Source organism: Brienomyrus brachyistius, unplaced genomic scaffold, assembly GCF_023856365.1.
Source record: "Brienomyrus brachyistius isolate T26 unplaced genomic scaffold, BBRACH_0.4 scaffold38, whole genome shotgun sequence".
Lineage (NCBI taxonomy): Eukaryota > Metazoa > Chordata > Actinopteri > Osteoglossiformes > Mormyridae > Brienomyrus > Brienomyrus brachyistius.
In genome coordinates, this window is record NW_026042313.1 from 2,367,888 (window position 1) to 2,393,223 (window position 25,336).

Consider the following 25,336-nt stretch of genomic DNA (forward strand, 5'->3'; position numbering starts at 1 on the left):
TGACATTGCAGGGAAGAGGATCGTTCCCCTTCCTGAAGTTGCCCCAGAGCCGGAGATCTGCGCAGATGATGTTGCGGCGGAACTGCCCCAGGTGTTCCCGGCTTGTGTGCTGACACAGCAGCGCAAGTTCGCCGACATTCAGCTGGCTGAGACATTTATGTCCGACCCAACTCCTTTGACTTGTGACTCTGACTCCCTGGTCTCCGTGAAACCTGCTGTGTCCCCTGAGGTCCCTTCCACTACGGACGCTCTGACCAAGGCACAGGCGGAGGATTGGTCCTTAGAAGCTTGTCGTACCTCCGCTGTGAACAAGGAAGAGTTAAAGAACCACCCCACAGCATATTTCTACCGCAACCAGGTATTAATGAGGAAATGGACCCCTCCGGACTCACCTTTTGAGTGGGCTACTGTATTTCAGGTGGTAGTCCCTGGGTTATATCGGGATTATGTGTTATCTCTCGCTCATGACCACCCGTGTTCGGGGCATCTTGGTATTAGAAAAACCTTAAATCGACTCTTAGCATATTTTTTTTGGCTGGGTGTTAATACGGACGTGAAGAAATATTGTAAAACCTGTTGTGTGTGTCAGCTGGTAGGTAAACCGAACCAAGCTATTGTACCGGTTCCATTACATCCGGTACCGGCTATTGGCGAACCTTTTGAGCGTGTGTTGATCGATTGCGTAGGTCCATTGCCAAAAGCTTGTTCGGTAACATGTATTTGTTCACCCTCATGTGTGCCGCCACTCGTTTCCCGGAAGCTATTCCTGTCCGTAGTCTCCGGACCCCCGTCATAGTAAAGTAGTTAATCAAGTTCTTCACTACTTTTGGGCTTCCTAAGTGTGTGCAATCCGACACGAACTTCATGTCGAAGTTATTCGCACAAGTTGTTCGCGAGCTAGGAATACGTCATACCGTCTAAACAAAAGGTATGAAGCATATTTTTGAATGTTTGATGGAAACGCTCCAGCGCCCCTTGGCTCTCAGGGTGATAGGCGCTGGAGCGTTTCCATCAAACATTCAAAAATATGCTTCATACCTTTTGTTTAGATGCAGGGAGAGAGTGGGATGAGGGAGTGCCCCTTCTACTTTTTGCAATATGCAATGCTGTCCAAGAATCGACCAGGTTTAGTCCTGCTGGACTCGTCTTTGGCCACACTGTTCGGGGTCCCCTGAAGGCGTTACAGGAGCAGTGGTTATCCCCCGATGCGTCCTCCTCTATGCAGGATGTGTCCAAGTTTGTGAAATCCCTCCGGGACCGGATGTCTACAGCTAGGGAATTGGCTCGACAGTCTCTGGGAATAGCACAGAAGAAAATGAAAGGGCAGTTTGATAAGTCTGTAAAACCCCAGTGTTTCCAGCCTGGTGATCGTGTCTTAGTCCTTCTCCCGTTGCCCGGTTCCTCCCTTAGTGCCCGATTCTCAGGTCCATATGTTATACTAGAAAGGCTTAGCCCCACCAACTATGTTGTAGAGACCCCAAACCGTAGGAGGAAGATTCGCGTGTGCCACATAAATATGTTGAAACCGTACCTTGATCACTCGGTCCCCGTCCCCTCGCCTGCTTCTGTTCCGGTCCCCGCTCCTGTGGGTGTCGTGTCTCTCAGTAAGTACTCACCAGAGACTGATGACTTGCACCTCGGTAGGAATTGTCTCCCCTGTGCTCGCCTCCCTAACTCAGAGGCTCTGCAAAACCTTACGTCCCGGCTCAGCCACTTACCTGGGTCAGCCCAAACTGACATTTTGTCCCTAGTAGATTGCTTCCGACCCCTGTTCGCTGATACCCCTTCGCGTACCCCTGCTGGGGAACATGATATTGACGTGGGTGATCACGCTCCCGTTAAGCAGCATCCCTACCGGGTCAACCCCCGGAAAAGAGCTGTGTTATCTCGAGAGACCGCTTTCCTGGTAGAGACGGGTCTTGCTGTTCCCAGCAATAGTCCTTGGTGTTCCCCGTGCCTGCTTGTTCCCAAACCGGACGGGACGTTCCGGTTCTGCACGGATTATCGGAAGGTTAATGTTGTGACTCGTCCAGATGCTTACCCCCTGCCTCGCATGGAAGACTGTGTTGACCGTATCAGTTCTGCGAAATACGTGACTAAGTTGGACCTATTAAAGGGCTATTGGCAAGTTCCACTGACCCCCTGTGCTTCAGAGATCTCCGCGTTCGCTACCCCTGACACCTTCCTCAAATATACAGTCATGCCCTTCGGATTACGGAATGCCCCAGCCACCTTTCAGCGGCTGATGCATAACGTATTGGGTGGTGTCCAAAATTGTGAGGCTTACCTAGACGATGTGGTGATTTATTCCGACTCGTAGGAACAGCATGTGAGTTCCCTTGAACAGGTATTTGTTCGATTACAAAAGGCTTTGCTGGTGCTCAACCTCGAAAAATGTGAATTCGGACAGGGCAGGGTCAGCTATTTAGGGAAGTTAGTGGGTCGAGGCGAGGTTAAGCCCCTGGACATAAAAGTCCAGGCTATCCGTTTATTTCCCGTTCCGAAGACGCCGCGAGAGCTGAAGCGGATCCTTGGGATGGCAGGGTATTACTGATGCTTCTGCCGAAATTTCTCAGATGTTGTCATGCCCCTTACTCACTTGCTTCGTAAGGGGGTGCCGTTTGTGTGGTCCCCAGCCTGCCAGAGTGCTTTCGATTCGGTGAAAATGTTGCTCAGTAGTTCCCCCGTCCTAGCTGCCCCCGACTTTGCCAAACCGTTCAAGTTAGAAGTGGATGCCAGTGGATTGGGTGCTGGTGCCGTCCTCCTGCAGGAAGACAGTCACGGGTTGAACCATCCTATATGCTACTTCTCCAAAAAGTTTTTAAAGCACCAATTAGCGCATAGCACAATCGAGAAAGAAGCCCTAGCCCTCCTTTTAGCTTTACAGCATTTGAGGTATATGTAGGGGACAGTGCTCGTCCAGTGGTGGTGTATACAGACCACAATCCTTTGGTTTTCCTCGCTCGGATGTGTAACACTAACCAGCAGTTAATGCGTTGGGCTCTCATTATCCAGGCGTTTAATTTAGAGATCATACATAAAAAAGGGGTCACTAATCTCGTGGCTGACGCCCTCTCCCGAGCCTGATGCCGGTTCTTCCTGTCTATTAGTTACTTGTTACTTGTTATTTATTTGTTACTTGTATGCCCGCAGTTGTGGAGGATTGCGAACACCTGTCAGGTTCGCTCTTGTGTGGGGGGGTGTTACGTGCCGTAAGGTTTGGGGGGGGATTGTCCTGATCGTTGTCCGGCTGCCTTCGTCTCCCGGACCTGGCCACGCCCCGAGCTTCGACGCTACTTCCGCGTTTGTGAGTTAAAAGGCCGTGGCGGGAAAGTAGCAGGAGCTCCGCTCACAGTTGGTTTTTGCGTTATTAGTTTGCTTGCGTTCTTTTGATTGATGGTGTATGACAGTTTTGGTTTTCTGGTTTTCGTCTCTTGCCTTATCCCTCTGTACCTTTGCCTTTGGTTTTGACTGCTTTCTGGTTTTGATCTCTTGCCTTCCTCCTGACTCCTCTCTTGCTTCGCCCCTCGGATACTGTGTTTCGGCTTGGTGTTCTGTATGTTGGTTTCTGTTAAGTGCGTAGGGAGTGACTGCTGTTTTGTTTTGCGTACATGTTGCTTATTCTGTGTTTTGGTTAGGGAGTTAGGATTAGTCTGTGTCATTTCGTTTTCTTATCTTTTCTTTTCGTTTAGAATTAGCTTAGTTTGGGACGTGTTCGTTAGTGAGGTTTTGTTTATTGTTTTGGCAGTGTCACTCCCGAAGTCTGTTGCCCTATTGTGTGTGAAAGTCTTTGTGAATAAACATAAAAAAATACAAAAAAAGATCCCTTTGTGTCCTGTGTTCCCTTTTCCCATACCCTGGTTGTCTCGTTTTCCCCTCTCCTTTCCCTTTACCTTTCTGGCGGTCCTCAACCCTAGACTGAGGATCGTAACAAAGATTCTAACAGGTTTGGATGCTGTTCAACCAAATAGTTACTTCAGCATTAGTTTAAATACACGAACTCGTGGCCATAGGTGGAAATTAGCGGGAGAACATTTCAAGCTGGATTTAAGGAAGCACTTCTTTACACAGCGCGTAGAGTATGGAATAGCCTTCCTGATAATGTAGTGCAAGCTGAATCCTTGGGTTCCTTTCGACACATCCCTGACGCTGCTTATGTGGACGCTGCTTATACCTAACAGTCAGTGCTGCGTTATGCGCAAGGGTGACATTTCCCTGTCAGGGCTCCATTACAGGCAGGCTAAATGCATTTCCATCAGTACTGCATTATATGCAGGTGTGACATATTTCTGTCAGTGCTAAGATACATACAGATGCAATACAGCAGGGCTCTTCAAATCTAGACCTCAATTCCAAATCCAGGGCATGTTTTCAGTTCTCCCAGGTAGTTAGTTTAAAAATGACTGATTCTGATTGGTTAGAGGCTTCACACCTGGCTCAAAGGTAAAAGAAGGCTGGAAAACCAGCAGTGCTCGGACCTCGAGGACCGTGATTTGAATAATAGGGCAATACAGTAACTAAAATGAATTCAAAGTCCTGTGTTTCAAACAGAATGGCCTTCTACAGGGGTTGGACAAGGAAACTGAAACACTAGCCAATAGCCAGTATTAGTGCCTGGCTATTAGTGCCTTAGCCACCAGTCAGTAAGAGCAGAGCGTGACGGTCAAGTTCACAGAGCAATAGCACAACAGACAGCAGGCTGAGAGCTGACCTTTCCCGGCTGTCACCCTGGGAAACTAGTATGGAGAGGGAGGAAAGATTTCTTTCAAAGCGCTATACAAACCCAACCCCCTAAATCTATACATCACTTACCATTTTCAGCTGTAGCTGCCAATTCCTTCCATTAAAAAAAAAATCAGTCGAAATATTGAAAAAAAAAAACGACGTTACCTTGTACAGACACTCCTCACTTAATGACCTACCTGTTTAGCAACCAGCCGGACAACCAGCTACATCCAGTCAGTATCATACGCTGCGTGAGAATTTTGGTCGGGGACCCAGCAGGGCAGCGTCTCAGCGTTAAGCAATTATGCAATCAAGCAATCAAGCAAAACAAAGCAATCAAGCTGGAGTTTCCTTTAGATCTTTTCTAAAGGAATAAATAAAACATTTACCTGTATTTACAATATGCAAACCCATATAATGTATATAACAGCCGGTTTCTCTATTCTGTGTATTACATATACAGTACACTACTGTAAAAACATTTATAAATGTAGTGAATATGTTACAAATTGTGCAAAGGTGACATTTAAACAATATCTAAAGATGGTTGACACACTTCCACTACCTGTACCGTATGTTTGAAATATCGGTAAGGGGTGATCAACCAATTCGCTTAACGACCACTTGTAGGAACGGTCATTAAGTGAGGATTGTCTCTATTGCTGTTATGTAATTACAGTTGTACAGTAGTAATTCATGTTTCCCTAGTGAACTGCAGAAATGCTAATATTACCAAACGAGAATGTTAGCCAAAGTCTCTAGAGACGATAGAGCATCGAAAAAATATCATGCAACAAGGGGAGAGAGAGGAATACAAATCGCGATTTTTGTACCACTGAAAGGACAAGGGAACAAAATAAAACATATTGTTACACATTTCACAATTTTTTTCAGACGGTAGCGAACCATGGATAACTGAAATCACGGTTACTAAAATAGCAGATAGAGGGGGACTGCTGTGTATCTTTAGTGTATATAGTTTCTATTTTCAATGCAAAACAGAAAATTTTGATTTATAAAACTTTTTTTCCAGTTTCTGATTGTTCAGTGTCCCCTGGTTAAATGATGGGAGGGGTTCAGACAGTTCATAGTGTAGTTAAACCACACCAATTGCATTGCCAATGAATATTAAGTTGGAAAATACAATTTCAAGTATACTTCCATTATTTATCTGTTGTAAACCGTGGGTGGGCCTGAGTGAAGACCCACTTCTGGTCTTAAATCCGAATACTGACCCAGAGAGAGATAATTTTGTTAGTCGAACATACATATAATGACGTCGCTATGGATCTTTAGTAGGCATGACATAGCCCTGTTGGTACTCTGTGACATGGATGAGCAGACCAATGCAGTTCCGTCACTACTGCGTTTCAGGTGCACTGGACACATTCCCCGCACAGTTTCTATTACAACTTCATCAGGAACTCTGGGGAATCCCCAGAACTCTTGTTACCCTGCGATGGTAAGATATTTTCTTTTTCTTTACCAACAGGTGTACCTCTGCTCTGTGCCCATGGCAATGGTTCTTGGTGGTGCCAGTTCAGGATGCAGAGACATGTCTGTACAAGGTTTAGAAGGTCTGTTTTGTTCTGTCCTGTTCCGAGTTGCTGTTAGATTTTTCTCAACTGACCTGTTCAAGGTTTGAATTGGTAGAGTTGAACATGCTCAACCCATACAAGTTTTAACAAGAACGGTCGAGTTCCAAGATTTTGGTCGAAGTATAAGTTGGAAAAAATTCAACAGACTCATTCAATGTCCAAGCTGGTCAAGTTAAGAGGTGTAAGAATTCCAAGGTTTTACTGTATTGTAAAAGTTCAGAAAAGTTGTGTTCTGACTGTAGATGCGTAATACAGTTAAATACTGTTGATATTGGGCTGCACAAGGCGGAGCATTTGATAGTGGAAGTACAGGTGACACAGCGGTATCCAGCTACTCATCCAACTACTTAAGTTGAAGGTAAAAAGCCTACAAAATTAAAAGCAATTCAACTTGTTAGTTTACATAACCAAAGTTGACTGTGTATAAGATTGGTTTGCACACCTCCTAATAAAATTAGAGAGAGAACTTTCAGAGAACCTTACACCTCCTGTTCTTGGTCCTGAACCCATGCAGCTCAGATGCACTCTCCTGAGTCGGGAGGAGAAGCAGCGCAGGTGACAGCAACAATTGTGAATGTATTGCAGCGAAACCTTTCAGTGCATATAAACCTCAGAACCTTTGTCTCCCCACCAGCTGTAAGCTGTCTCCTAGATTTATTAGTCCTTTCCAAGCACTCCAGCAGCCATAACTCATCAGTTACAACTCCCTACTGTATATCGCATCTCCCACACTTTCCACAATTCCGTGTAGTGTAGCCGATGCCACGGGTCCACCACCTCCCATCCACCTAGAAGATGGTGAAGCCTAAGCAGTCTCTGCCATGGTTGACTCCCACTGCAGTCGCCTGCAGTACTTGGGTGACTGGGAGGGCAATGGCCTGGAAGGAATGATCTTGGGTGCCTTCAGCTGCTCAATGCCTGCGCAACACCCCTCCAAACAGGGACACTGAGGCAAACAGGGCAGAGCCAGCACACCTGAGCTAAGCATGACAATGGCCTCTCCTGGACCAGAAGCCTGGGATCTGGGCATAGCAGCCCTCTCTGGGGCAGAAGTGGTCATGGCCTCTCCTGCGCTGGATGCCTGGAACGTGGGCAAAGTGGCTCTCTCCAATAAGGTGTCCACACTGGAGGGGCGACCTGCATGCCAGGAAACTCCCTGAAGTCTCTGCCTCTTGCTAATTTTGAGGCCATCTGATGAGTCTTGGCATTCTGCTGTGAAGAGGGACTTTTACAATACAAACATCCTTCTGAAAGTTCCAGAGTAGGTTGGCTGTGTACAAACCAAACTAGGCAAAGTAGACTATTTTTATTTGGTGAGAATTTTAACCCTGTAAAGCCTGAATCATTAAGTAATAGTCTGAAAATTACATTTTTTAAAGACTGAACAGTTTATTGGATGCTTTTAACAATAAAAAAACAATACAAATTATAAATAATAAAAAAAATTCAAACATGAGCTGGATATACCATTTTTTTGTATCATATTTGATACATCAGGAATTTCTGGTCATATACTGATCATATTTTGTCAACCAGCAAGATACTGTACATTTTCTGTGCCTTTAGAAAACACTTGACACACTTAAACATGTTTCACATGTTTACTTTTCATGTAAGGCCAAAACGTAATTTCTGTCTTTGTTTAGACAAAGGTTGACTTTGCATTTTGCACAGTAGACATGTGAGAAGTGACTTCCAGGGCAGTGCTTGCATCTCTGCCTTGTTTCCCATGATGGCAAATGCTCAACAACATCCTTTCTCACATCAAGAGGCACAGCAGAGGCTCCTAAATAATTTATTCAGTTGTAATGAACCTAGACTAGCATCAGAGACTGTAAAGGGAGAATAGATCACCACAAGACTTCAGCTACAGTTACAGAAATAATTTTATTCAGTACAATTCATGCAGCGACCCATCGGGTTGGGTCTGGGTTCCCACTATCTCCCTGTAACAAACCACCCCTTTCCAAGCGTGTGTTAACACATGTTACCACACAGTAAATCCCACACCACACAACATCCCTATTAGGGCACGGCACACCAATAGCACTGCAATGCACAGTAATCCCAACACTTCGGGCACAGGCAAGCGTTATGGGACCAGAACCGCCTCTATATTCCCGCCCCGACCCCTAGCGGCTACGCTGCTTACTTAAAACACACAGAACACACATACAATAAGGACACAATTAAAACGTAGCGTCCTCCCCAAGGATCAAGACCCTACCCCAGGGAGGGAACGTTCACACAGATCCGTAATCTAGAGCGCCACACGGAAAGGGAATTCCCCCCCCCCCCCCCCCCCGCCGATCTGTCACTATGAGGGTGACGCTACTCACATCTACCAAACACCCCGGACTAAGCAGTGGTCATGCACTCCTGCGCCCACCGTCCTGACTGTCCCCGCCCTACCACACTGGGAACTGTCCCTACAGCCCGCTATCTGGCTTCACCGCCGGCAGCCCTAAACGACATATGAGCAGCACCTCCACCCCGGACCCAACGAGTCCTGCACCTACCAGACCAATTCTCCCCAGCGCGGCTCTTACTTTTCTCCACCTGTACTTTTCTTTTTTACTTTGCCCTTTGCTGACTGCTCTGTCCTGCTTTGTTTTGACTGTACTGGTGTCTGATTCTGCTACACTTTCATCTCTCATATCTTCATCACTACTATCTGATCCCTCTTCATTAGCCACTCCCTTAGGACTCCTTTCTTCCCTACTGTCATCATCTTCCTCCCCTAACTGCTCCAGGTCACTTGAATTTCCATCAGTTAGTATACTCAAGACATCTTCGACAGTGGACCCGTGGGGCCCCTAGCCCAAAACAATTTGCAATGCTTATCTTACAATGTATTTTTGTTTGTCTATTTAAGAGGGCCTACATTCTTTGATCCTCTACCTACAAGGGCCCCTGACCCTATAGGGAGGGCGTTTGGCTGCCAAGGGCCGTTGAATTGTGGTGGTTGTGGTGGTGGTGGGGGGGAGGCCTTGTGAACGTTTTGCCCAGGGGCCACACAACCCATAATCCGTCTCTGTGTACAAATCGTTACATTTATAAACTATATATTGACTATTTGGGCGGCATGGTGGTGCAGAGGTTAGCACTGTTGCCTCACACCTCTGGGACCCGGGTTCGAGTCTCCGCCTGGGTTACATGTGTGTGGAGTTTGCATGTTCTGCCCATGTCGTCGTGGGGTTTCCTCCGGGTACTCCGGTTTTCCCCCACAGTCCAAAAACATGCTGAGGCTAATTGGATTTGCTAAATTGCCCGTGTGAGTGAATGTTGTGTGAGTGTGCCCTGCGATGGGCTGGCCCCCCATCCTAGGTTGTTCCCTGCCTCGTGCCCATTGCTTCCAGAATAGGCTCCGGACCCCCCACGACCCTGATGGATAAGTGGCTTGGGAAATGAATGGATGTTGACTATTCACAATTAGCATAAACAACAAATTCTCAAAATGAATACTGGAAGAAATAATCAAGCTTAAATTGAGTAATATATTAATTGTTGTTTGTATTATGGTACAAACAGTACAAATTTAATCAAGAAATTGACTAAAACATTTTCATACCCGTAGTATCATATTTGATACATACATTTTCAGCACGTTTTTCTATAAAACATTTCATGATATATTGTTATTATGAGTTAGTTCACATTAATAAAGACTCATTTTGAAATATAATTAATTTTCGCTACATTCCGCTTACTGTAACTGTTCCAAAAATAGGACTTCTTATCCCATGAAAATCCTGCCGGCTACAACGTGTTTGCAGCCGTCAGTGATTCTTGAAAAAAAAAAATACGTTTTCCATCTGAACTACATAGGTCATCCACCAGAGGGCAGAATACAGGTATATGATTATATACAACGGGTTTTTGAGGAAAGGGATAATCATATTACTGACGTAGAGGTCTTAAATATGATACATGTGGCGTTATAAGGAGTTAATGTAATTTTCTATTCACTCATGCAAATAAATAATTGTTTGATAACAAAAAAATTTTGAAAAAAAAAATTGTTTTAATTCTTTTTTCCTGCAAACATATCACTTGTTCCCTCCGTGCTCCCACATTCAAAAAAAATTAGTTTATAGCATGTTTATGCCCCAAACACACCAGTGACTGAGTACAACCCCTGTGGACCAGGCACCTGGCTTTGACTATTTTTCTGCCATTAAACTAGCAAAGATGGGTTGGCCATGATGTAACATAACTTGTGTCATATGCTTCAGTCTTTAGATTATTAAAAAAGTCCTGTATGTTGTAAAGTGAGGCATGAAACAGACACCAGGCCACTTCAGTGAGGGTCAGCGTAAGTTTTCTTCATGTGATTTTGTGGTTTCAAATGTTTCATTGGAATCAATCCAATCAGCAGCATCAAGACTGCAAGCCAAAGAAGTGGGACGATGCCTGAGAAGAACAACTCAGTCAATCCTCACGTCTCCTTTCTCCTCCGGCAATTGATGGACTCTGAGCAAGAGACATGTACAAAAGATGAGGACTCTTCTCCACTATGCAAATGGAAATTGTTCTTAATCTTATATTCATACCTTTTGCTTATTCCTTAAGATTTAAGAACACACTGAAAAAGATCAACTTTAATACATTTGAAGGTTGAAGTTATTGGAATTTGTTACGGCTGATTTGGTGGAATATGTTTTTGGACCGAACTGTCAAAAAATGTGGAATGAAAATGCAGTTTAATGGTTGAATCTGTAGCTTGCCTAACTTGCTATAAATTGCACACACATGCAGCATTAAAGTAACAGGGAGCTATTAGAACAGAGTTGTTGTATTACATTAACACGGACCAGCAAAAAAATATCATAACATTATTCAAACATTAATGTCATGTTGTTCATAATAGATTTATGTCTCAGGTCCTGATTTCAGATTGGGCCTTTAATCTAGAATATGGTCAGTTTTAAAAATGCTTGATTTTGTTGCAACTCTGACATTTTCTTGTTAATGTCATCTTTCCTGTTAATGTGAGTTTGTTCTGTGTGGGTCTCTGTCTCAGGCTGTCATTTTATTCATAGTCTCATTTAAACCACTTAACCATATGCATAGATTGCATAGCTGCTAATGTAAAAAATAAAAATGAACTTGTAAAGCATTCTACAACAACATTCAGTATTGTGAAGTATTAATAGTATTTATTGCCAATTTCAGTTGAAAAGGTAACTTCTGTAATTTTAGTAAAATGTAAGATAATATTTTAAACTAGATTACCATAAACGTGGAACACAGAATACCACAATCTCCAAATAATAATAAAAAATATATAGTTATTTTAAATAATATAGTTATTTGTATAGTTATACAGCGTTTATCATAAAACATGCATAAGTATACTCACTCTGTGGAAGTCCCATGTAGGTTTCTTTTTCCAGTGGGGTAAAGCCTTAGATGATACTTGAGGGTACTGTTTCTTTACAGAAGGAGGAAAACCGCTACGGTGACCGCTCACCGTAATAAATATCTATGTCTGGTTGCGTTCCGTTTAGGAGTAGATGTGTGGGAAAAGAAACTATTTTCTTAGGATTCTTTAATGAGAAATACGGTGTGTCAAGTTTTAGGTTACCAAGGTTTCCTAATTTTTTTGATCGTCACGGTGTTTATTTCGTTTGTAGTTATGCGCAGACACTGACGTTAAGCTCGAGCCAGGGATGATCTACAGCGGGAGGAAATAACAGGTGTATGGGCAAAACTAAACAGGGTATCGGTAAAACTACTTGCCCCCCCAACTTCAAACAGAAAATAACTTGTTATATACTGAAATACAAAATGTCAATTTGATGTGTGGCTTTTCTATTCTGTCTCTTACCCGTCAGACAGGTGCACAAACGTGGGAGCGCTGCGGTGGGGGTCAGACACTACCCCTGCTCCCCCTCCCCTTCCTGCCACTTTCACAGACACACATCCAAACCGCTGCAGGAGGGGGTGCAAAGCGTTCATTGGAGGATAGCGTCAGACACACCTCCTCTCTTTCTACGCTCCAACTCTCTCTCACTTTCCCAGGGTTTCCTTCATACTCGTACAACACCGGGGTAAGCTCCAACATCGCTCTCAGAATGTCCAAGTCCTTTGCAGACACAACCAGCCTACAGAGGGCCAGCCGCAGAGGACCAGCCTACAGAGGGGCAGCCTACAGAGGACCAGCCTACAGAGGACCAGCCTACAGAGGGGCAGCCTACAGAGGACCAGCCTACAGAGGACCAGCCACAGAAGGCCAGCTGCAGAGGACCAGCCTACAGAGGGCCAGCCGCAGAGGACCAGCCTACAGAGACCCAGCCGCAGAGGGGGCAGCCTACAGAGGACTGTAGTATACGCAACATTTCCAGCCTCCGGACCGACGGGGACATCATTACCCTTCCGACAGTACCGCGTCAACGGCAGCCCCAGCGGCAGACTCCTAGCAGCCAACCCCAGCGTTTCAGACACAATCACACTCGTATCCATAAGCACACAATTGAATAAATCAAAATGAATAAAATAAATAAATATAAACCAAGCATAACTAATTTCATACCCCCACACACAACATCTGGAAAAATTATCATCAACCATGAACAATATTTGTGACGTCACATGGCCCCTGCCTGGGCCCGGCCCTGCCCACAATGACCTTTTGACCCATTTGATCTTTAGGTCATAAATCTTCTTTGACTAAAGCGGCATGCCTCATTCTCTCCCCTCCATTGATGCCCATTATAAGGAAAAGGCTTAATGTAACTTAATGTACCAAAACAGGCACTAAAAATCACCAAATTTCTCACACACATATCTGGTCATAAAGACTTTCATCTGACAAAAAATCAAAACCGAAATGCTAGGAATGTGGACTTTATCTTACGCTATGCGTTTCCCCTCCATTGGCGCCCATTATGAAGAAAAAGAAAGCTTTAAAAAAAGACAATAAAAGTAATGAATACAAGTACCTCTATGTAGGAAACCCCCTGGACTTGTGCCAAGCTCCAGTCTGTACCCTAATTGACGTCCGTCCAATCGCCATCCTCTGTTAGTTATTGTTCGATTGCATAGGAGGTGGTTAATGTAACCGACAGCCCCTGGAAACTAACGTGTTGGATAAGCAGCTTTTTAGTCAGCAGAGATTTAGGATTTAAGAAGTTTGTGCGTCCATAGGTAGGTAAGGTTCTAAAATGCGTTGACTGTGAAAATATTTGGGATATAGGCCTACCCTTTGTGATTTCTTTTTAATTGCGCTTTATGTGTCATACTGTTTCCCGAGTAGTCAGTTAATGCATCAGTCTGTGCACTATGAGAAACAAAAAGTTAAGACAACTTAAAATTTAAGGCAACTTATTGCACTAGATTTTGGAGTTTTGAGGGCAACTGAAACTTTCAAGTTTTCAAGAGAAACATCTATTGTTATGCTGAGTAATTATTTTTCGTTCAGATAATTCATCTCCATAAACACTTGGTTGTACATACTAATAATTGCTAACAACAAAAGTTGTTCAAACCTATTGTCTTTTCTTAAGATTTATCTTTCATATATGTAAAGACTTTAAAATTTTAGTTTAGCATGCTAAGGCTTCACCCATTGCAGTGCCCAGGGTTACAAAAACAGTGCCCAGACATGTGCTGGGGTTGAACTGGCAATCTTTGGGTCAGAGGCACAGAGGTTTAACCAGTTGAGCTACATGCTGGCACTTGTGGACTATGTTCACATAATATATATTTCTTGACACTGCCAAAACTCTGTAAACAGTGTTTTGTGTTAGTAACTTATTCAGCTTATGTTTCATACACCTGAGCATGTGGCTGTGTGAGTTAAGCTTCTCTACTCATGGCTCAAAGGTCACTAGTTCAAGCCCAGTGTCAGGACATGTGGGGGCCCTGAGCAAGGCCTGTGACCCCCCAGCTCCCTATAGGTGCCACAACTGGTAGCTGCCCTTCACAGTCAAGTTTGCTGTCATTCCCCACAGGGATCCTCAAAATCTGTCTGCTGTTATTTATTACTATCATGTTTTAAATAAACATGCTAATTGACTGTTTTGTTATCTTCATTTATAAATATTAGATGGCACATATTTTGTGGTTTTCATATGAGAGGTAAATCATCTGAACAAAAGAGAATAAATTGGCAGAACTTCTGTTGTTTGTAACTCCTAGTATGTAAAACTAATATTCATAATTTTTTATAGGTATCAAATATTGCAAGTCAAAATGCCACATTCACTGATTCAGCTAGAACACATTAAATATTTGTGGTAGTCAGTACAAGCAACGACTAAACGGTCAGTTATCTTTATGCACTTAATGTGAAACCACCGCCTGCAATTGACACACAAAATGTACTCATCCCTGTACTCTGGATCACCCTTACATTTTGCACAGGGTCCAGTTTTTAGTGTTTGTGTGACTTAGCTTGCAAGGTGGAGTTGTACTCTCCTTCTCTTACAGGCACAGCCTTCATCTCAGCAGCATATGAGTGCACCTTTCTCCTGTGGCATGAAAGCTTCTTTTGTGAGAGGCCTGATCGTCTGGTTTTCACTGGCTTGCAGTCTTCAACTAAGGAGTGAATCCACAACCTAGCTTTATGGCTGTCAACAGACCCTATTGGTGAGTTGGTGATGACTGAGCAGGCATACACAGTGGCAAAAACGCCACAGTTATAACCATTGGCTTGTTGTGAGACATTTATGACATCTGTGACTGTCCAGTCAGATGCCCGAAAATTTTCTCCAGCTGCCATGTAAATGCACGCCACAACTTTCAGGAGGGTTGAGCTTGTGGTTCTTGCCGTTTCAGAACTGTGTATTGAACTGAATATGTAAATTTCCCATTCTGTGAAATCTGCTGCAGAACTTTATATAGCCAGTGTGAACCAGGACCTTGCACATCAGTATTAAAGGGCATCAGGACTGTATCGGAATTTAAAGCTCTCTGAGCTGCACAAAACTGTGAAACTGAGCCAAAGTTTGAAAGTGCAGCCATCTGATAAATAAAGGTGGGCATACACAGAACAGAGTCCAACACCTTAGCTTGACATATGTAGCCTGTGATGGCCCACTCGGTAGTTTCCCCATCGAGCCAGGTCTTTGGAGCCAGACACTGGCTCCTGGGAGCTACTGTTGACCAGTTCGGCTCATTCATTTTTATGTGCAGCCAAGGAGCAAATATGTTTTTCTCTGTTTGTGTTTTTTTCAGATCTGGTTGTGCCTCTGGGATTCTCGCCATATCAGAGCATCCAGTATGACAAATGCTGCCATGTCCCTCAGAGTTTGATTTGTGCATAGCCATATCACTATTGTCAGTGTTGTCCTGTTTTATAGTGACATCAGGGAGAACTTGGGACATATTATGCAACAGGGAGCCCTGAATTTTTGCAAGTAATGAATCTGGGGCCGGATTCACTGAGTAATCATAATCTTTTGTTCGTGGTTTTTTTCTTCCGGATTTGCTCTCGCTTCGTCTACCCCTTTTCCGCATTACTGAAAGGTTGTACGTCTGATTTGTGGAGAAACATAGCCCAGTACCCATTTTCACAGCCAGAATGTGGAAACACTTCCCTGTGCTTGGGCAGGAGCATGTTGTGCCGCTGGAGGTATTTTGCACTACGTGGACTGATTCATTTGATGGACTTTTAACAACGAACACTTCCAAAGATGAATTCAGACTCACCAGGCCCATCTCAACCACAGTCTTTGCTAAGGAGGTCTGTGACATCAATCGATTAGCAGTGGGTCTGTCCACACTACAAGGTTCATTGACATGGGCCTTGACTCGTTCAACAATGCTCTCAATAAATGAAGGTATCTTAACATCCCTCAGAGCAACAGTGACCCCCTGCTTCACACTGTAATTTCCCAAACCACATCTGGCTCTTTGAAATTCAAAAAGGAAATATGACTGCATGTGGTACAAAGACAGAACCATCGCGTCAACGGGAAGTTTCCTCCACTCATTTTATGATTTGATCATTTTGTTTATGGTCTCACTGATATAGTTTGTTGGGCTTTTGTGTTTGAATGCTTCAAATTGCTTGGTGTGGAAGGAGACCACTTTGTCACACAAATCTGCCTTCAGATGCTGGTGGAAATATTTCACAAATTCCTCTGACCACCCATTCTCAAATTTGGAACATTGTGCCTCATTTTCATTTCTGTTGGCTGAATCAATGAGTATGTCGATTTGGTCTTTCAGTACTTTCTCATCGTCCCTTGTATCCCCATGTTTTTTGACCCAGTACTCAATGTCATGCAACACATGGTTCCTGCAGAAAACTAGGCTAATGTTGGGAAACCTCCTCTTCAAGGCCCCTACAAATCCCTTTTCTCTGTCTACAGTGACAGGAACTTTGTTGAATTTTTTAGAACCCATCCCAAGTTTCCCCAGAATATCAACCAGAAGCATTTCATGATGCTGCATGAATTTGCGCTCATGCAACATGACATGAACCCTACAGGATATACAGGGTCATTAACTAGAGAAGTGTTTCTCATGGCAAGCACATTGTCATAAAAGTGACCCATCTGAAAGGTTGTGTCATAGCTAAGGATTTGAGGGTAGCTGAACGTAATGACATCCTCCAAGTTGGTGCGTGCCAAATCCAGTATATCAGGCATCCCAGCAAAAACTAGAAGATTGGGAAAACTAGAAATGTGTCAGACAAAACCTGAACATTTCATCGTGGGAAATTCTTTATGTATTCCTGCTAGCATACACTGTATTCTGTACTTACTTAACATTGCGTAGACAATTCACAGGCATGTGTTCCACATTGCTACTGCAGGCTTTAGATAAGGTGGACTGATGTTAGATGGAGCTTGCCCATGGTCATTGTGAAGGATGTGTGTAAAAACCTCTTTTTTGGAAGGAATGAATATTCTTTCTGTTTTTGCATTGCCATGTTTCCTTGGCACGTGCACGCTGTCATCTCCCAGGTAGTGAATCAAAAATAAATTTGTCGACAAATTATCTTCATGATCTTGCTGTACGAGGCAGTACACATTCTTTTTAAATTCTGATGATCCCTTCTCATACTGAGGTGTCCTAATATGATAACGCTTCATCACTCTTCCACCGTATTTTTTATGTTGTTATAATTTGACCCCTTCTGTTTCCACAGCATTTGGTCAAAATGAAAATCCATGCTGGGTCTTCCTCCCTTAAGACTCCTATACAGGTATGCATCACCCCCCTTTTGGCTCCAGGGGGTCGCCCTGCCTCACTCCTGCTTCCCGCTCCTCGTCGGTCGCCTGTGGGCTCCCCTGCTGCGGCTCCTCGGTCGCCTGCGGTTCCCCCCATTCCAGCGCGTCACAGGCACCTTCGGCCTTGCCATCGCCTGCTGCGGCTCCTCCTCTCTCCTTACCTTTGCCGGTGTCCCCTTCAGCTCCCTCGTACCCTTCCCTGGTGCTCCCTCCGACTCCCTCCTCGTCCCCTCCTGCTCCGGCCACCTGCGGCCCTTCCGGCCGCTGCCCGTCGCCCGCTGGGGCTCCCTCGGGCTCCCCTTTATTCCCCCTCCTTCTCTCCCTGGTCTCCTATCTTTGTCCCTCCGTTGTTTGTCCCTCGTCCCTTTGTTCCCACCATCTCTGCTCCTCGTTCCCCGGGGTTCCCTCCAGTCACTCCTGGCCCTTTCGTCCTGCCTGTTCCCTCTGTGTCTCCCTTCCTAGTCTGTCCGTGTTCCTCGGCCTGTGTCAGGTCCTGTCGTGGCTTATGCCCCTGTGCCAGTTTTGTTTTTCTGTTATGTTCCCTGTACTTCATTAATGGTTTTGTTCTTCTTTTCCAGGTCCCATATCTCTCGTCCGTCGCCTCCCCTGAGGCCCGTCTTTGGGGGGGGGGGGGGGTTCTGTGATGCCCGGCTCATCCGATCCTCCTGTGTGCCACGCCCCCCTGATTATCCACGTGTGCTTCCCTAATTGTACCCAGCTGTACCCTGTTGTCTTGCCTATTTCAGTCCATGTCTTGCCTTAGTTCTTTGTCCGTCATTGATGTTTGTTAACGTCAGTAGATGTTTCCTGATCTGTGTTCGATCTTGCTCCCTATTAAATCTCTGTATTCCGCCTGCCTGGCCTGCTTCCTGCCCGTGCGATCACCCGTTTATCCAGCAATCGTGATGAAGTGTGCTCTTGGTTGTGTGCAGATTCTGTTCTTACCTAAGAATAAATCCCAAATAAGAAAACATTGAATGTCAGAATCTTTGTGAAAACTGTGTAAGTAGGTTTTAAGAAGCTTCTTCAGTGTTTCCTCTACCATTATATTAGGGGGATGCCCCGCCCCCCCCTTGAAGGTCAAGTTAATTTTATTTCCTGCATAGCGCCAAATCACAACAGAAGTCATTTAAGGTTAACTTTTTTATAGAACAGTTCTATACATTGTCCTTTTATTAAGCAAACTAAATAGCCTTGTGTTATTTATCTTATTTACACATCAGCTTGTCATTTTTCTCTTTACACAGTCGCGCGTTTACAATTCTCCTCTGCTGTCTGTATCGTGCATGTCGGAGATCCGTCCTGATGCACGTCGCACACAGATACATGCGCACACACACACAGGTGAGCACACTCTCACCAGCGGACATATAGCGCATCAAAAAATATATGGTGTCAATCACCTGAAAAGCAGGGTAATGAATACAGTACGTTTCACAATGGAATTTTCTGCTTTAAACTAGCTTAAGTTAATGTATTTGCAGGTCAAGACAAACATCCGCAATTAGTCTTTGTCAGCTGACGTCATACTTTCTATAGCCGCAGTGTATGGTGGGTCGCCACTGCTGCCATTAAAAAAAACACATCAACACCATGGGTCCTTTCGGTGTCTGTCTGCCCTCCCCCCCCCCCAAAAAAAAAAGCTGTAAACCCAGGGGAAACACTGTTCTTCTTAAGCACACTTGGTGAATGAAACCCTTTGCTTTTAGCAGTGTAACAAGAACATTCTAATAATTTTGTTTTTGACTAAGCCAGTGACAATGCTAGTTTTGTTACGCAGTTTTTATCAAGCAATTCAAACAGCAAGTTGAGTGGCTTGTAAATTTGTTGCCTGTGTTGAATTTGGACTTTTTTTGATTTTGTTATTGTTAGATATTTCTGTAGCTAACCAGTAGGCTACAGACAGTGCACAAGTCTCTTGTTGATGTCAGTATCCCAGACTGAGTAATGTTATTTATCACTCCAACTGCTAACCAGGGGTACGTTTCTCAAAAGCATGTAACTTAATAGTTCCAACTACGTAAGTTGATAATGGAAACTCTTAGGAAATGTAAATGTACCCTTGAATAGGACTTGCCTACTACGCATACTTGTAATAAATAACCATATATTAATGGCTATCAGGATTTTTTTTTTCTTGCCAGGTGCACTTGCGGAAACTTTGCAGGCATAGCCCTTCCTGGTCTGGTATGTCAGTTTCTTGTAACAAACTCTCCTTATTCAGCTCTGCTGTGGTATAAACAGATTTTCATTCTATGGCACTTTTAGTGTTTCATGAATTATTATTGTGGCACCATAACACAAATTGAGACTGGAGTCATGTCAGCCACAGTTTTTACCTCCAGCAAAATTTTGTTTTGTTCTTTGAGACAGGATGAGGGAAACCACCACGGAAATAGCAAACCACAGACATGGAAAGAACACTCTAAATTTGTTCTAAGAGGAAGCCCTGCTTGCACAAAAACAAATTTCAGTGTAGTTTCCTTTCTTTGGTTTGGGCCCCACTGCTGTTACAGGCCTGCACTGACAACCTGAACAATTAGTTCCGCAAGTTGGTTTTCGTTCTAATTCTGCCAAAATGGCCTAATTAAGTATTTATTATCATTGTGTTGCGGTCATAAATACTACTTATACTAGTAATATTGTACACTGCCCAGCCAAAAAAAAGTTGCCATTTGAATTTTTCGTTGGACCACCTTCAGCTTTGGTTATGGTGCATATTTGTAATGGCATTCTTTCCATAAGCTGATGCAATATCTTATCCTTTATTTTCATCCAGATTTGCATTAATTTCTCACCGAGATCCTCTATTGACAAGTTGAACCACTCCATAAAGCCTCATTCAGCACATCCCAAAGACCTTCAGTGAGGTTAAGTCATGTGTGAAAAGGGTTATGATTCCTCATGCCCCCTGAACCACTCTATGACAATTCAAACCCAATGAATCTTGGCATCCTTGTCCTGGAATATGCCCATGCCAACAGGGAAGAAAAAAATCCATTGATGATGGATGGAGGTGTAACCTGGCCAGTAGATTCAGGTACTTCACTTTATTGCTGCATAACGTTGCTGGGCTGTAATAATAATGCAGTAATTGGCTGTTAAGTATTTGCTGATATAAATTCAATTACAAATACAAATACAATTGATCTCGCCACCAAAACTCGACTCAAGCAAGTACTTTCGTTTCCAATTCTTGCACTGCGATTCTGATTCATAATACATCAACACAAACAGTACACTAACACAAAATAAATATAAAATAAAATAAATATTTTTTTACATCAGCTCATTGATATTCTCTGTAAAGTGTGCCATGAGCAGTTTGGAATGCTTCCTCTACATCTTCAGTTTCTACAACGTCGTCTCCACATTCCTCCATGGAAAGCTCTAAAGCTTGCAACACATTATTGTCAATGCCAACTGAAAATAGCAGAAGATGGACTTCTGGTTGAAGAGGTAAAGCCACTGGCTGAAGTTGGTCAGGTCAGGTCAGGTTGGGGAGCATGCGCGGGTGTCTTCAGGTGCGAGCTGAGGCTGAAACCTCACACAACCATAAGGTTCAGCTGCCCCTCTTGCATCTGGTGTTTGAGGCTGAGGCTCTATGGTGCATGTAGCTAGTGTCATGGTTCAGATTCTCAGCATGCTGTGTCTTGACTTGTATAAGTAGTGATGTATAACCTCCAGCCATTAGTGAATCGAGAAAGATTGCTGCAAAACTAAAGGTGGGGCCCACCTGCCAGATACTGAACTACTTGTATGTGGACACCCTGTATTAGGATATGGCTGAATAACATTTCTGCACACAATGATACACTGTGCTCATGTAAAGCAGAGCTTAAATCTCTCCTCTGTAATGGCTTTCTGTCGGCATTCTCTCCCATGGGACTTGAAATCTTTCGGGCCATATCTTTGAAATGTGTAATGGACCTCTAGAGTCGAGGCTGCTGTTGTCTGACCCTGAAGACGATGATGTGAAGAGTTAGCTGGACTGTTAAGATCCACTGCACAGAGAAGAATCTGAATCAAGGTTATTATCATTACTTCATACTGCAACAAACAGGATAAAAGCATTTTGATAGTCAAAATGAAAATTAAACTAAAAGTGAGACATGAAAACAAACTGAAATTAAAACACCAAACTCCAAAACTAACTAAAATAAAAATGAGTAAGAGTGAAAAGTTGTGGTTTCTATTTTCTACTCCCAATTTTAAGTTAAAAAGTCTACTCCTTGAACAGATGGACACTGCTACAATGCGACTGAGGGAAGTGCTGTAAATGTATATTTTTATGGTTATGCTCTGTGGCATCTGGAGCTTCTAAAGCTAAAATTGAAATTAAATTAGGACACTCAGTAAAAATACAAACAAATAAATGGTCAAAAAATAATCTGAAATGAAACTCAAAAGGTTTTGAAACTGAGAAAACCTATTCAAATAAAAACTAATTGAAAAATGTAACTAAAATGTCCTTGATCTGAATGCAGTGATGGACTGTTTGTGCTGGAGAGTGGTGATTGGCTTGAAGCTACGCTCACGCTCAGCTTCAGAGAGATGGCCTCTGCCTGTAAAAGGCAACAGACTTAACAACCATCCATCCATCACTGTAACCACTTAATCCCAACAAGGGTTGCAGGGGGCCCTGGAGCCTATCCTGGGAACAAGGGTCACCCGCAGGAGCCAACCCAGGGCAGCTACCAACACACTGCAGGGTGCACAGACACCACAAGTACAGGGCCAACTTAGAATCACCAAACAACCTGCCCTGCATGCTTTTGGACTGTGGGAGGAAACCAGAGCCCCCAGCAGAGACCCAAGCGAACACGGGCAGTGTGTGTGAACTACACATAGAAAGGACCTACTCCCAACCCCAGGATCGAATGCAGGACCTTCTTGCTGTTTTCAGCAGACTTTATAATTTAGTTGACCTTTACTTAACTACTTACAATTACTCCACAAACACCTCAAAAGAGAACAGAGCTGCTACCACACTGTTTGGATACTTGGGCATTGCTGTGCTGAGGGAACAGAGGTGATAGAGGTTTCTGCTGAAAGCCACATGAGCTAGAATGAGCGTTTCTTCACACCGCTGAACAGTTTCTCAGTACAGACCAAACCACAGGGTACCTGTACACAGCTCACATAGTGTGAGGACGTGCAGTGGGGAGGATGTAAGCCAACATGCTCTCTTTTAAATTTTATTTTATCTTGATATGTTTGCTTAATTCTGTGAAAATGCTACAGTACAAATGTATTGGTTTCATAACAAAAGTCCATTGACAAGCAGTGTTTAACATATCTGCACATCTTTCACACAAACATTTGCTTTTTATTACCTTTCATAAGTGTCAAAGGGATACTAAACATAAATGTTTGTGAATTTTGTTATTGCCAAGATGTTACTAATTAAAAAGCACCCAATGAGACTGCTTGTCAATGAACTTTTTAACTCAGAAGAGTTTTTTTTAAGTTTCATTTTTTAAAAGTTTCATTTTATACATGTATATTTTGGTAAACAAATAAAGTAATGAGATTTGTTATAAAACCAACAAATTTGCAATATTTTTGCTGAATTAAGCAAGTGTCCCAAGAATTTCTGTGAGCACTAGACAGTGTTTATGTTATTAGTATCTGTATTTCTGTGTTACTACCTTTAATGTCATGTTACTTGACCCAGTTTTGAGTTGCAAAAGTTCTGTCAGCCTTAACTGAGGTGATATTTGCATGTGGTCTCTGTGGGAGGGAACTTCCACATGCGACACGTACGCATTGAACTATATATAGCACCACTCATATAGGAGTGATCTTCACCTGCATTCACAGACAACAGCGAAACATCTCCAGCTACTGGTCCTCTTCGTCATGAGCCAGGTGAGGGACCACAATACAGACACTGGCACTCTGTAGTTCACTGTGGCTTTCATAAGATTTTCTGCTTATTGTGTTTGGACAGGAAAGCAGCAAGAATGGTGTCTTTTCTAGGAATAACATATTTCTATGTACTTTCAATTAATTGCAGGAGCATTGTGCAACTACAGGAGTAGTGCACATGTGTAGTGCTATCGTTTGTCATAGTGTACATGTGTAGTGCTATCGTTTGCCGTAGTGTACATGTGTAGTGCTATCGTTTGCCGTAGTGTACATGTGTAGTGCTATCGTTTGCCGTAGTGCACATGTGTAGTGCTATCGATTGTCATAGTGCACATGTGTAGTGCTATCATTTGCCGTAGTGTACATGTGTAGTGCTATCGATTGTCATAGTGTACATGTGTAGTGCTATCGATTGTCATAGTGCACATGTGTAGTGCTATCGTTTGCCATAGTGTACATGTGTAGTGCTATAGTTTGCCGTAGTGCACATGTGTAGTGCTATCGTTTGCCGTAGTGTACATGTGTAGTGCTATCGATTGTCATAGTGTACATGTGTAGTGCTATCGATTGCCATAGTGTACATGTGTAGTGCTATCGTTTGCCGTAGTGCACATGTGTAGTGCTATCGATTGTCATAGTGCACATGTGTAGTGCTATCGTTTGCCGTAGTGCACATGTGTAGTGCTATCGATTGTCATAGTGCACATGTGTAGTGCTATCGTTTGCCGTAGTGTACATGTGTAGTGCTATCGATTGTCATAGTGCACATGTGTAGTGCTATCGATTGCCATAGTGTACATGTGTAGTGCTATCGTTTGCCGTAGTGCACATGTGTAGTGCTATCGATTGTCATAGTGCACATGTGTAGTGCTCGGGAAGTGCAATGTCCCAGTGGGCCGTGTCTTTTCAGGGTCGTTGTTTTGAATTCCACTTTGGCTCAAACTGTTTAAACTCTGTTTTGTTTTTTTCTTCTTCAGAAAGAAAATATGGCATCTGTCTGTCCCACTCTGTTCCTGATCTTCATATTTGGGTGGGCAGCTGTACCAGTGATGTCTGAGATCAACAAGTCATCCAATAAAGACCAATATCACAAATTCCTCAAGCAGCATGTCATTAAGAACATGAAAACAAATGGATGTGACAATGCAATGAAGATCTTTGACAGGACTCCCTGTAAACCAATTAATTCATTCATTGTGTCTGAAGATATTAATGTAATAAAAGATGTTTGTACAACGGCTGGTTCTACATGCAGTTCAGAGCTACACATTAGCAATAACTCTTTTCATGTGATCACTTGTATCCACCAGGGAAGGTCAAACAGTTCACCTTGTACATACAAGGGACAAGAGAGCACCAAAAAAATTATCATTACTTGTAAGGGTGAGCTACCTGTGCATTACGCAGGAGGCGTAGCCCCCCACACATCTGCTGAAGAATCAGTTTAGGCCCAAAGTAATTGGGACCAAGATGAGATTATTATAGCTTGTGCATTTTCTGAGAGCTTATTTGGATGTATAATCATGTTTTCCAATATCCAATTCATATGTATTTCTCTGATGCTTCTGTAAAATCTGTTGCTGATTAAAGATTCTGTATTAGCAGCTTTGCATTGAGTATTACAATGAATAAACCAAAAAATTTGACGGATGTTTTTAAAAGGAAGACATGCAACATACATACTAAGCTCTATTTATTATTTGTATAAGAAGCTCATGAGAAAGTGTACCAGGTTTTATTCCCAACATTGAATTCTAAAACCATGATCAGAAAACACAACGGTGTTTACGCTATACAGTATACATTATCCATTGGTAGCAGAATATTATGAAATGTCATGAAATCGCAGTTACATGACTCTCCAGAGGGCTTTCAATTGGAAACAAAGGGGAGTCACATGATGCTGACCGCTGATGGCTGCCTAGCTCTGCAAAAAAATTTTGCTCTAATTAATCCTAC

General features: G+C 43.3%; 1 protein-coding gene across 1 annotated transcript; it reads left to right on the plus strand.

Moving 5' to 3' along the window:
- Nucleotides 1-23,304: 23,304 nt before the first annotated feature.
- On the plus strand, nt 23,305-24,981 carry LOC125722387 (ribonuclease-like 3). The gene is made up of 2 exons (XM_048998548.1): nt 23,305-23,377; nt 24,355-24,981. Exons 1-2 carry the CDS (start codon nt 23,369-23,371, stop codon nt 24,823-24,825), a joined length of 480 nt encoding a protein of 159 aa, XP_048854505.1. The 5' UTR covers nt 23,305-23,368; the 3' UTR covers nt 24,826-24,981.
- Nucleotides 24,982-25,336: the final 355 nt, after the last annotated feature.